This window comes from Hyperolius riggenbachi, chromosome 3 (assembly GCF_040937935.1).
Source record: "Hyperolius riggenbachi isolate aHypRig1 chromosome 3, aHypRig1.pri, whole genome shotgun sequence".
Classification (NCBI taxonomy): Eukaryota; Metazoa; Chordata; class Amphibia; order Anura; family Hyperoliidae; genus Hyperolius; species Hyperolius riggenbachi.
Window position 1 is genome coordinate 95,082,581 of NC_090648.1, and position 12,858 is coordinate 95,095,438.

At 46.3% G+C, this 12,858-nt stretch overlaps 1 protein-coding gene across 1 annotated transcript in view; it reads right to left on the reverse strand.

The window, feature by feature from the left end:
- The window catches only part of LOC137562854 (phospholipase DDHD2-like), a 79,263-nt gene that overhangs the window by 41,472 nt on the left and 24,933 nt on the right, over positions 1–12,858 (reverse strand). Inside the window, exon 5 of the mRNA XM_068274613.1 lies at positions 6,993–7,113. Coding sequence (XP_068130714.1) covers positions 6,993–7,113 — 121 coding nt within the window. The remainder of the gene's footprint in view (positions 1–6,992; positions 7,114–12,858) is intronic.

Here is a 12,858-nt window from a genome sequence, read left to right on the forward strand (position 1 = left end):
TGTGAAACTCTGCTAGCAACCAGTACCAAATGGTCCTATCATGGCAAAGGAAGTCCAATCAGCTTTAACCCTACATGAGAGCAGGCATACTGGAGCTGCTGTAATCATATCCAAAATGAATGTGTGTATGATTTTTGCCTTTTCGAAGCATCACCGTACGTGTGATAGTTATGAAAATTATATCATTTTGTTGGTCAGGATCCCCTGAGTATTCTCATATTAAATGTATACTGCTGGAGATAAGCCACAAAGACAGGGGCATAACTATAAATCACTGGGCCCCCCTGCAATACTTTGGATGGAGCCCCCTCCCCTGAACACTGAATAGGGACAGTCTACAAATCTTTGTCTACAAAACTTTATGGGCTCGATTTACAAAACGGTGCTAACTTTAGCACTGGCCCTTAGCACGTCTAAACTTACTTTAAATGTGAGAAGCAGTGATCGTGCGCAAACTACAGCGCGCAAAGTTTTGCGCGCGTACTGCACAGAGCGCTCCGCGCGAAGTGCCCACTAAAGCCTATGGGACTTAGCGCGCGCATAGGACTTTGCGCGCGCAAAACTTTGCGCGCGGTACTTAGCGCGCAATCTGATTGAGAAAACCGGTGCTAACCTACTTAGCACCCTGGTTAGCACGCCTAAAGACTTTAGACGTGCTAAGTAGGTTAGCACCGCATAGTAAATCAAGCCCTACATGTTTAGCTATCAGTGGCTGAGCAGATGCAGTCATTAGAACAATTGTGCAAAGAGCAGAAAGTTTCTTCTCTCCTTGCCCTTAGTTGTCAGTATCTCAAGAAGGGGCCCCCTGTGGCTTCTGGGGCCCCCCTGCAGCTGCATCCCTTGCAGGGTCTATTGTTACGCCCCTGCACAAAGATAAACTTCTCAGTAACCGAATATTATACAATATTCATGTCTAGTGTTCATTCGATCTATATATTTGGGAGCTTGTGGATTTGCTATTATTATTGGGGTGTGATGAACATGGGCTGAAATATGAAAAATGTCATATCTTTTGGACCTAAGCTTCCCACCGGAATAAAACCCAGCCCAGAGTGCTGGTTTTGAGCTCAGCCCATGGAGCAAGTTTGGTTAACCTCCTTGGCGGTAGCCCCGTGTGTGACACGGGGTAAGCCGCTGGAGGGTGCCGCTCAAGCCCTGCTGGGCCGATTTCCATAATTTTTTTTCCAAACACGCAGCTAGCACTTTGCTAGCTGCGTGTTTGGTCTGATCGCCGCCGCCGATGCGCCGCTACCCACCGCGATACAGGCCCCCCCCCCCCCCCCGCATACCCCTTGCGCAGCCTGGCCAATCGGCGCCAGGCTGCGCTATGGGGTGGATCGGGATTCCCTGTGATGTCACGACGTCGGCGACGTCACTCCGCTCATTGCCATGGCGACGGGGGAAGCCCTCAAGAAAATACCGTTCAGAACGGGATTTCCTTATGGGCAAGCGGCGCCGGCGGCGATCGGACGCTATGGGGGGACACCGCAGGGAGGGGGGAAGCATGTAGCTAGAGCTAGGCTAGCTACATGCTAACAAATAAAAAAAAAAGTGAAAAAAAACCTCCCGCGGCTGCGCAGCCACGGGAGTCATACCGCCAGGGGGGTTAAAAGAACCACAGCAATTTCAGCAGGCAGTTCTCCATTTCTTACCATCATAAGGATTGCAAGCAGCCAGCATGAGAACCTAGGCTGGATGCCATCTTGTCTGAACTCTTATTCTGGAACAAAGGACCCCCGTTTTGCTTGGAGTTTCCACAAAGAACATATTTCTTCCAGTCTAGTATCCATTTTCATTTGTTTATCCTTTTATTTTACACTGGGCTATTATTGTTTCTATAATTGTTACGTTCAATAATTTTCTGTATATATTAATTATTTATATTGCATTTACAATAAAATGCTTAAGGCTCTATTCACACCTGCGTTTTTAAAACGCTGGCAATCTTTGCCGGCATTTTGCAGGAGTGATTTATCCGCGATTTCACGCAGAAAAATCACTGAACACTGCGGCGATTTTGGCGCAATCGCGTTTTGCACTTCTATAGCACTGAAACGCGATCGCCTGGAAATTGCCTGAAAATGGTGCAGGCTACGCGTTTGCGTTTGGCGTTTTTGCCCGTTTTTGGGCGATTTGCGGTGATTAGCGCAAATCGCCCAAGTAAGAACGGGCCCATGGGGTTTCATTACGCTAGCACTTTTAAAAAGCGCTAGCATTTTGACGAAATCGCGGCAAAACGCTCTAGTGTGAATGGGGCCTAAAGCCAGTTTCTCAGCTGCAAACCTGCTTTCAGCCAAAAAGAAAAAATCCTAGCCTTTCTGGAGATTCGCTACCTGAAATTGTATTGTTAGCCCGAGCAGAGTGTTTTAACCATTTTCATTCGCAGGTTTAGAATAGTCAGTAGGTCCTCTGTCCTTCACAGAGCGGTTTTCCCTTTTCCCAGATAAAAGGGATGGTGGCAGCCTTGTACCTGAAATATTCTCTACTAGTCTGTCTGCTGCCCAAATTCAGCGGCTTCAGCACACCGACTGCATCCACGAGGTTGGATAGTCTGTGTGCTAAATAGATTAGAAGGCATTGAGTGGTCCAGCCACTAGGGAGCGTGACAATATTGAATTTAATTCAAGCCCCACTTCAAGCACAAATGGTTTCAAAAAGCAGCATAAGAACTCTTGTTTTTGTTTGTGTCAAAAAACTGCAGGTTAGAGATGCATCTGTACAGACTCAGTCCTGCCATGTTGCCTGAGGTGGTGATTCTTACCAGGTGACATGCCTTGTATGTGTGTATGAGGCTTTTAGACAGTGTTGTTCAGCTATCAGCAGGCAGTAAAACAATTAGCTGATAAAAAAAATTGTACAGAGAAAAAAAAACACTCTGCAATGCAGATTACCAAAGAAGGAAAATCCAAGCTGCCGTACATAAATCCTTTACTTGTGAGCAACTTCATTAGTCTTTCTCCCTGCTATTAGAGATGGCTCGAACTCCCGATTTTCGGTTCATGAACCTCGAATGCGAACTTCCGCAAAAAGTTCGGTTCACGCAAACTTTTCGAACCGCAATAGACTTCAATGGGGAGGCAAACTTTGAAAACTAGAAACATTTATGCTGGCCACAAAAGTGATGGAAAAGATGTTTCAAGGGCTCTAACATCTGAGTTTTTGCATGGCGGAGTGGGACACACGCCAAAAGTCCCGGGAAAAAAATCTGGATTTGATGCACAGCAGTGTTTTAAGGGCAGAAATCACATTGCATGCTAAATTGGAGGCCTAAAGTGCTTTAAAACATCTTGCATGTGTATACATCAATCAGGGAGTGTAATTAGAGTACTGCTTCACACTGACAGACCAAACTCACTGTGTAACCCACCGCACACAGCTTTGTGTAGTGGCGGCCGTGCTGGACTGGTGCGCACCATGGCGGTTTTCAAGCCCATATGGTCGCCGGGCTGACAATGACAGAACAGTGACTGTCCAGGTGATCGAATTTGGTCTGTCCACAATGAAGCAACAATCTTATTATCTTGGGTGTGCCACCCCCCAAGACACTCATATAGCCGGCGGTCATTGCTTCATTGTGATACGCAAGCCCCTTCACCGTGGCAAGGTAATGATCACGAAGGGGAATTAACACATGTACATGCCCTTTGTTTTGTTGTTGCAGCTGCAGTGCGGCCAGAAAAATTAGGCAGGCCTGTACACGCCCCAGAAAAGTTAGTATAGCAGAAAAATCCGCCTGGAGTCCTGGACCCTGTTGGTGGTGGCGGAGAAGGAAGTCAAGCGGCCTGCAGGCAGAGATGCTCTGTCCCTCCGGGATCCATGCCTCATTCATTTTGATAAAGGTGAGGTACTGAACACTTTTGTGACTTAGGCGACGTCTCTTCTAAGTGACAATGCCTCCAGCTGCGCTGAAGGTCTGGAAGGAATTTTTCCCTTTTAATGCAAATTGGCCCAGGCCTTGTTATTATTAATAATTGGATTTATATAGCGCCAAAATATTATGCAGCGCTGTACAATAAATTAGGTTACAGACATTGATAATAGGGGTTACAGACAATAAAATACAGGTAATAAGAAATAAGACACACAATTCCAGATCATGCACTGGAGGAGCAGTCCAAGTAATACAAGTTCATGTTAAAGGGAAGGTTTTTTTTAAAAAAAATGCTAATCCACTTACCTGGGGCTTCCTCCAGCCCGTGGCAGGCAGGACGTTGCCCTCGGTGCCGCTCCGCAGGCTCCCGGCTGCCAGGTCAGGCTTTTCTGCGCTCCAAAATGCGCATCACGCGGGCGCGCTGACGTCATCGGACGTCCTCCGGGCAGTACTGCGCCTGCGCAGTATAGCCCGGAGGACGTCTAATGACGTCAGCGCGCCCGCGTGAGGCGCATTTTGGAGCGCAGAAGAGCCCGACCTGGCAGCTGGCCTGGCCAGGTCGGGTGTGCCACCGGAAGAGACCGGGAGCCTGCGGAGCGGCGCTGAGGGCACGTCCTGCCTGCCACGGGCTGGAGGAAGCCCCAGGTAAGTGGATTAGCATTTTTTTTTTAAATCACCGTGAACCTTCCCTTTAAGGTGGTCATACACTGGTCGATTTGACATCAAATCGACCAACAGATAGATCCCTCTCTAATCGAATCTGATCAGAGAGGGATCGTATGGCTGCCTTTACTGCAAACAGATTGTGAATCGATTTCAGCATGAAACCGATCACAATCTGTGGAGCTGCCGCCGCTGCCCCCCGGGCCCCGCATACATTACCTGATCCGGCCGGGGCGAGTCCCCTGGTCTCCGCCATCTTCTTCTCCGCTCTGGGCTCCAGCTTCACTGAAATCCTGCCGGGGGAAGTTTAAACAGTAGAGGGCACTCTACTGTTTAAACTTCCTGCCGGGACCGGAAGTGAAGCCAGCCAGAACCCGGAGCCCAGCGGAGAAGAAGACAGCAGAGACCAGTGGACTCGCGCCGGCGGAGCAGGTAATGTATTGCCGCTAGCGTCGGTCATTGGGCATTCGAACGCTGCTATCAACGCACTCCCGACCCGACGTCGATCAAGCAAAATCTTCCGCACGGACGGCTCGACGGGAATCGATGGTAATGATGGATTTCGGACCGAAATAGATCGTTCTGTCAGCGTTTGCGCAACGATTTCACAGCAGATTTGATCACAGTGATCGAATCTGCTGTATATCGGCGGGAAAATCGTTAGGTGTATGGGCCCCTTTAATCTATGAACAGAATGCACAATCATGTACAATACACAAGGAGGGAGAGCCCTGCCAAAGGCTTACAATCTAAAGGGAAGGGGTGGTGATACGATTGCAGGGGGACTTCGTCGAGATTCCATGATAGTCTGTCTAGGCTGGGATGGTGTTCAGCAATCAAACAGAGAAAATTACCTGCGGTGTGTTCACCGTTAAAAACGCGACCCTTTAATAAGTGCACCCCAGCTGACATGTCACCCAAAGCTGACTACTACAGGCTTTTCTTATATAGTCAGCCAGAGCAATGTCTAATCAGGAAGGCATCCTCAGCTGAGAAGGGATTTGGATATTAACCTGCCGTTCAGGAAGATGGTGCCTTAATTGGCAGCCATGGCCACATGATTCTGGCTTTTTCTTGTTTTTCTTCCCTTTTTCCTACCAAATCACCTTGTTTTCCCCCCTGAAGGTGTGCAGTGGGGTCCGCTGTAGCCTGGTACATTGGTGCGGGTCATGGGGAGTTCAGGACCTGGTTTTTTTCCCACCTTGCCGCTGCCTGGGTCCATTGTCAGTGCAGATACAGGCTGTGTAGAGTCCACTGCCGCTACTCAGGAGATCAGGGCTCCACAGAGGTAGGAAGACATCGTGCTGATCGGGAAACCTTTGGCCTTGCTGAATGCCGTCCATCCATTAGTTGATGTTGCTTCATTGCAGCAGGGACACCTCTGGTTCAGCCCCTCTATGATGCCACCACAGCCAGATGCTTCTGTGACAGCCAGATCATCTTGACCAGCCTTGCTGAATGCTGTTTAGGAGTCGGGACCCACCACACAAATTAACACTACCGCACCTTTTGAACTGGAACACCTTGGCCAGCACTGCCAGATGCTAGATGTCAGCAATCGGGATCTTTAGCAGCCCCAGCCATCACCACAGGTTTCTATGAAGAACTGAGTCATCACTGCTGAACCTTCGCCTCCCTCGGTCCCCCTCCCTCCATGTCTCCTTAGGGATGACAGATGATTGCCAAGTGCGACTGATGGTGCTGTAGTATGGCAGCCTCGGCTCTTGACTTTCGGACATTACCCCCCCATCCTTCCAGAACCTGTATGAGCTAAAAACCAATTGCAGGTACAACCCCCCTGTCTGTAATTGGCAAAATAAATGATTATTGTGGCACCGTGCACTGCTGTTAGCTACTTGTGGTCTCGGTCACCAGTGTGTATAGGTGGGCTGCTCACCGTATGGACTGGCTGGCCAAACTGTGGCCCGGCGGCGGAACATTCGCTGCGGGTCGGGTGTCTCTCCTCTGTCTTCTCGCAGGGGTCAGTTCTTGGTCACTAGGCTCAAGCATCAAGGACAGCCTCTGATGAGTCCTTAGGGACATAACGCATAGGGCTTCGGATGAAGTGTGCAGGTCACTGGCAGCCACACGCGCATATTATTTTATTGGATGTGAGTACACTTTTATAACTTTTTATATCTAATAAACCGAGTTATGCTATGTAAGGATGTGTTTGAGCCTGGTGGTAGGGGGCTGGTTCCATTGTGTCAGAGAAGAAAGATATCATTTAGCCTTCATGTTCTCTTCTCACACAGCGACCCCCCCCCCCCCCCCCAAAAAAAAATAATAATAAATAAATAAAATAAAAATTACAAATGTGTGATATCGGTTCTTTGCGCCAGCGTTGGGGGGAAAAGCCCTGTAAGCCTTCACAAATATAAAATATTTCTAGAATTCTCATTCACAGAACACATTTAATTTGAATTTGTAAATGGCAAACTATGAAAACATTACATACCTTGAGGTATCTCGACAGAGATATTTTCCACCCCTCTCTTCACTGTTTGTGGGCGCCCCTGGTCACTTGGTGTGGGGCCCCACACATCGGGGATTCCTGTTGGCTGATAGTGCACCATAAGCTGCAATAATAATAATAATACAAAAAAAAAATCAGAGAGTGAAAAATTAAACATTTACCAAGTGAGAGTATAGAGCAAGCAAGTGAAAAGTAATAAAAGACAAAAGACAAAGACAAACACTTATATCGCACTTTTCTCCTGGCGGACTCAAAGCGCCAGAGCTGCAGCCACTAGGACGCGCCCTATAGGCAGTAGCAGTGTTAGGGAGACTTGCCTAAGGTCTCCTGCTGAATAGGTGCTGGCTTACTGAACAGGCAGAGCCGAGATTCGAACCCAGGTCTCCTGTGTCAGAGGCAGAGCCCTTAACCATTACACTATCCAGCCACCACATCTGTGCTACTTACTGGCCCTTTCAGAAATGTAAAAGAATATTCAAAGTGAACCTGTCACAAATGTTTGTAGTTGTCTGTACAGTATGAGAGCATCTAACAGATCCCCCTCTGATCCGATTTGATCAATCTAAGAGGGATCGGTCTGATGGTCAATTTGGTGGTCAATTTCCAGCGCCCAAATGAGAACCTAGGCACTGCAACATTTGCAATTAACATTGCTGGCTATGCATCACCCAAAGTACGCCTATATCACCCATTTTGACTAAAACCGAGTACTAGCAACACTCAGTAGCATTGTGATTCTTTTAGCTTTAGTAGTTTAAAGTGGATCCAAGATGAAAAACTAACTATGACAAGTAACTTGTCTATACATCTTATCTAAAGTTTAGATAGTTAACACAGCAAATCTAGCTGCAAACAGCTTCAACAGTTTCATGTTTATTTATTCCTGTGATACAAGGACAGCGGCCATGTTTTGTTTGTCACATTACACACAGGCAAGCTGAAACTGCATCTCCAGCCCTCAGCTCACTCCCCTCTCCTGCTCCCTCCTCCCCTCTGCTTCTGAAATCTCTGGCTAGTAACCTCCTCCTCCTCCTTCCCAGACTGAGCTCCCATTAGAAAAAAATACATATATCCAGGCACATCGCCTCCCATAGGCGCTTTCTACATGGAGCTCCCATAAGCCCTTGCTACATGGAGTGCCAAGGCACTTTGAGCTGTGGGCGAGGCTTGTTTAGTTTATAGGGAATTAGAGTATTAAAACAAAAAACAAAAAATAAGTATTTGGCTTGAGGAATGCCCTATAAACTATATGTAAGGAACACAATTATGCAATGAGTAAAAGTTTATCTCGGATCCACTTTAATCTGAAACAAGAATGCAGCCAACGAATTACACATACGCGACAGCGAGTCGGGAGGCTGCCAGGCAGCTGCTGTTTATTTAAAGGGATTGCACAACAGAAGCCTTGGTCTTCCTAAATGAGAGGTGATGCTGTGAAGGGGAATGCTTTGACCTCATCTGCCCTCTCCAGGGCTATGAATGTGGGTTCAACCAAGTATAATGAAGAGGCGGCACACCACTGGCTGCAAAAGATGCTTGTATTGCGGAACAGAAACACTACATGTTACAGACACACAGGTCCTTCATCAGGCGAACCAGGATTGGTCAAGGCTCGGCAGTTGGCACCAGCACATTCTCAGGCCTTTATACCTGGGTGCTGTCTCTATGGAAGTTTATTTCATCAATGAATATAGGTGTTAAATGCTGTGCAGCTAAAGTAAATATGGCCCTTTGCAGAACGGTAACAGTAAAAAAGGGCGCAGGAGGCTAGTGGACAAATCGGGCACCGCCATTCACTCCCATAATAAATATCGTTTACTGGGCGCCGAACGGGAAAAAAGGGCGCCCGAGAATAATAACGTTTTCCAACGGCGCCCGAAGATTTTTAATGTTTTATAACTGCTTGTGATGATTTACATTTCCTATTTCAATAAAACATTATTTTAAATGTTATCCCTTACTGTTTCTAAAACATTATTCTACACACAATACAGTGATCACTAAGGAGGGTCTTGGGTTTAGGCACCACCAGGGGGGTCTTAGGTTTAGGCACCATCAGGGGAGTCTTAGTTAGGTTTAGGCACCACTAGGGGGGTCTTAGGTTTATGCACCACTAGGGGGGTCTTAGGTTTAGGCACCACCAGGGGGGGTCTTAGGTTTAGGCACCACCAGGGGGGTCTTAGGTTTAGGCACCAATACGGGGGTCTAGGGGTTAGGGGTAGGTACAGGGAGGGTTACTTACTAAAAAATTTTTAAACGTTATTATACATTTCACTTTTTAAACGGAAGATTAACGTTTTCACAATTGCCGATTTCATGCACATTATTTAATGATTTATAACTTTGTAAAAACAAATATTTAAACGAAATATAGTACATTATATGTTTAAACGTTATCCATGTTTATCGTTTAAAACCCCGCGCCCTTTTTTCCCAGCGCCCCTTTTTAACGTACGCTTGCAGAACAGTGCTTGTACTCAAACTGACTGTTATGCATCTCCTCCTCCTTGTTTGGATAGTGGTGTAATTCTATCTTTGAAACTCCAGAAAAATCAGACTGTCACAGCAGTTATAAAGGACAGCCTCTACTCTACTCTTCTTATCTCCATCCACACAGTGGCATAAATCTCCACCCACCCTTCTCTCACCAAAGGCTTGGCACCATGGGTAGGGTTGTATGTTATTCATAGGTGTGGGTGAGATAAGTATGCTCCCATGTCCTGACATTCAAGTTTGTTCAGAATTTGGCACATTCAGGTTTGTTCAGAATTTGGCAGAGGGGACTACATTATACTAATGAGGAAAGGGAGGAGGCATGACACTCACTGTGAGTACAGCTAACCTTCTACATGGTGGTGATCAAATGCTGCAGACAGAAGATCGAACATATTCAGCCTGCCACTGCATAGAAATATGCACTCAATACATACAGACCTCTCATTTATAGATTACAGGCCTGGATTTACCTTGCAGAAGCCTATAGGCACAGATGTCCTGGAACCTTAGACTTCGACCTCCATGAACAAATCCCCACCAAAGTGCACTGCAAGTGTGCTGGCTGGCCCAGCTGTCACTTCTCCCTTACTTACCCTGCCTGGTGTAGGTAGCTATAGGTGTCTTTTAGCATTAGGTAGCCAGAAGTACACTCACTATTAAGTAACTAAAGGTGGCCCCATGGATTAGGTAGCTAGAGGGACCTGAGTATTAAGTAGCTAGAGGTGCCCCTGACTGAAGGGAGATCTCATCAGTGGATTGCTGAGAGCTGGGTGAGTGACCTCTCACTCAGAGCCGGGACAAGGTCCTCCAGCACCCAAGGCTGAGACACCAAAGTGCGCCCCTCCATCCCTCCCACCCCAGCCATCACACACTGATTGCTATTAGACTAAGAGGCGCCACTGGGCCCACAACCTCCCCAACACCTTAATCTCTAGTTATATGGCTTGTAGTCACTTCCATGTATCTCCCTTTCTTATTTCTTTCTGCTTCAAACACAATTAGGAATGACAGCTGAATGGATTGTGCGCCCCCTCCTACACTGCGCCCTGAGGCTGGAGCCTCTCCAGCCTATGCCTCGGCCCGGCCCTGCATGATCTCACTTACACTCTTATCAGGACTCTGTATAGGGAAGGAGGGAGGTAGGCACTGGGGGAGAGGAGTGAGCTGCCTTTCCATCATCAGGCGCCTGTAGAAACGTGCCTACAATGCCTTATGGTAATCCGACCCTGATAGATTACATAATCAACACAAAAAATCCCATTTACACCGAGCCATGTTATAAAGTGTGAAATCTCCCTTCTGAAGGTCTTCATCAAGTACATCCAGATGAACCCTTAGGACTGCTAGCCATTTATTTTTCTCTTTTTGAAAAAAAGCTACACAAAAAAGTTCCAGCTATTTTTAAATTGTGTTTATTAAATATCTTGCCCAAATCTACGTGTACCAAAGTCAGTAGGGATGTCATTGAGATGCAAATAAATTGGGGATGATTAAGAATCATGCCAATTATTATGATACAGAATTATACTAATTATTATGAAAATCTATAGTAAAATGGGCTAATCCAGGGGAGTTGCTAGCCCCAAAGATCAGTGGCACGTCTCCCGGATCTATTCTGGGGTGCCCTGTATGTGCCCCAGGCAGTAGGCGGCAGTACCCATCTCCGGCCACTTGGTCTCCAGATTCTGCATGCATCTCTTAAAATTATTTAAATGATTCGGTTCAAAGATCCGATTCAAATGATCCGAATCCTTAAAAATATCCGGACTTCCTATCACTAACCTGGAGCGGCTGCTTTGAGAGCTGCATAACGCACCTCAATCTGACGTCCAACTTCAACACCACCATGGGGCGGGGGAGGGGATGTGGTCCAGGAGGGAAGTATAGCTGATTGGCTGCCATGTGTCTGCTGACTCTGGGTTGAGGGGTCACATTTTGGCTCCATGATGATGTATAGAGGGCAGGTCAAACGCCATTTATGTTTGCCTGCCGATGCGACCACGAACAACCAAAATTCGTCAGGAACTGTCCGCTGGCGAACCGTTCAGGCCATCTCTATTGCCTGGTAGTCCTGCTGGTCCTCTGCCTCTAATGCTTTTAAATATGGTAGCCTCCATATCCCTTTCAGTTCAGGTATCCTTTAAACGCCTATAGACGATCGCTGTTGGCGGAACTAGTTTTGTACTAAAATGCCTTTAGACGTCTGTGGTATATGGAATGTGAAAACACAGAACTATAGATGTCTGCGGCGGTCTAAGGGTTAATACAATATAAAAAGGAACTGTAACCAAGAATTGAACTTCATCCTAATCAGTAGCTGATACCTCCTTTCCCATGAGAAATCTTTACCTTTTCATGAATAGCTCATCAGGGGGGTCTGTATGGCTGATATTGTGGTGAAACCCCTCCCACAGTGTGATGTCAGGAGCATCAAAGCATTACTGACAGTTTTTTTCTTCTTGAACAGTTCCAACCAGCAGGGGGAACTGTTCTGCATATTAATAAGAAAATTCTCAAATCCTACTTAATAGCAGCAGTTTTGCGTGACTTTCTAGAACTGAACTACAGTACAGAAAAGTGCAAATTCTTTCCTAAACTGCCTCAGATTAAGGCATGCTTAATAGTACTTACTACAGATTGTGCAGTGTAGACTAGGCATGATTTGTGAAGTGCTCCTCCCCCCTACTGAATCCTATGAAGCTGTTTTGTGCTTAACCCTTCCAGAGCAGGGCATTGATGCCTAAGCTTGATTTGTTTTTCAGCTCTAATACATATATATTATATATTTATTTACATTACATCTTGTCAGTTTACCTAAAATAATATACCGTAATTAATAATATATGTATGCTATTATACCGTCTCTTTTCTGAATTAATACAGCAGATGTATTGGTTACCTCAGCAACAGCATTTTCCCTAACACACTGCACTGTCTGAGAAAACTTCCTAGCTCCTCCTATTTAAAGGGAACCCTGCACCACTTTTGTTTCCTGGTTTCTAATAGATGTAGGACCTGATATGTTCCCTCCTCCCCTTCTAGCTGTCAATTATTTATCCAGAGGGAAGGTGTGAAGACAGCATCTGTGACGTCTTTAAGCCCCATCTACACGATACGATTCTTTGTACGATTCAATTACGATTCTATTTACGATCCGATTAAATCCGATATGTCCGATCATGATTCGATTCGATTCAATTCGATTTGCCATTGTTTTGCAAAGGCAAATCGAATTGAATCGAATAGAATTATGATCGGACATGTCGGATTTAATCGGATCGTAAATAGAATCGTAATTGAATCATACAAAGAATCGTATCGTGTAGATGGGGCTTTAAACTCTTTGCAGCAC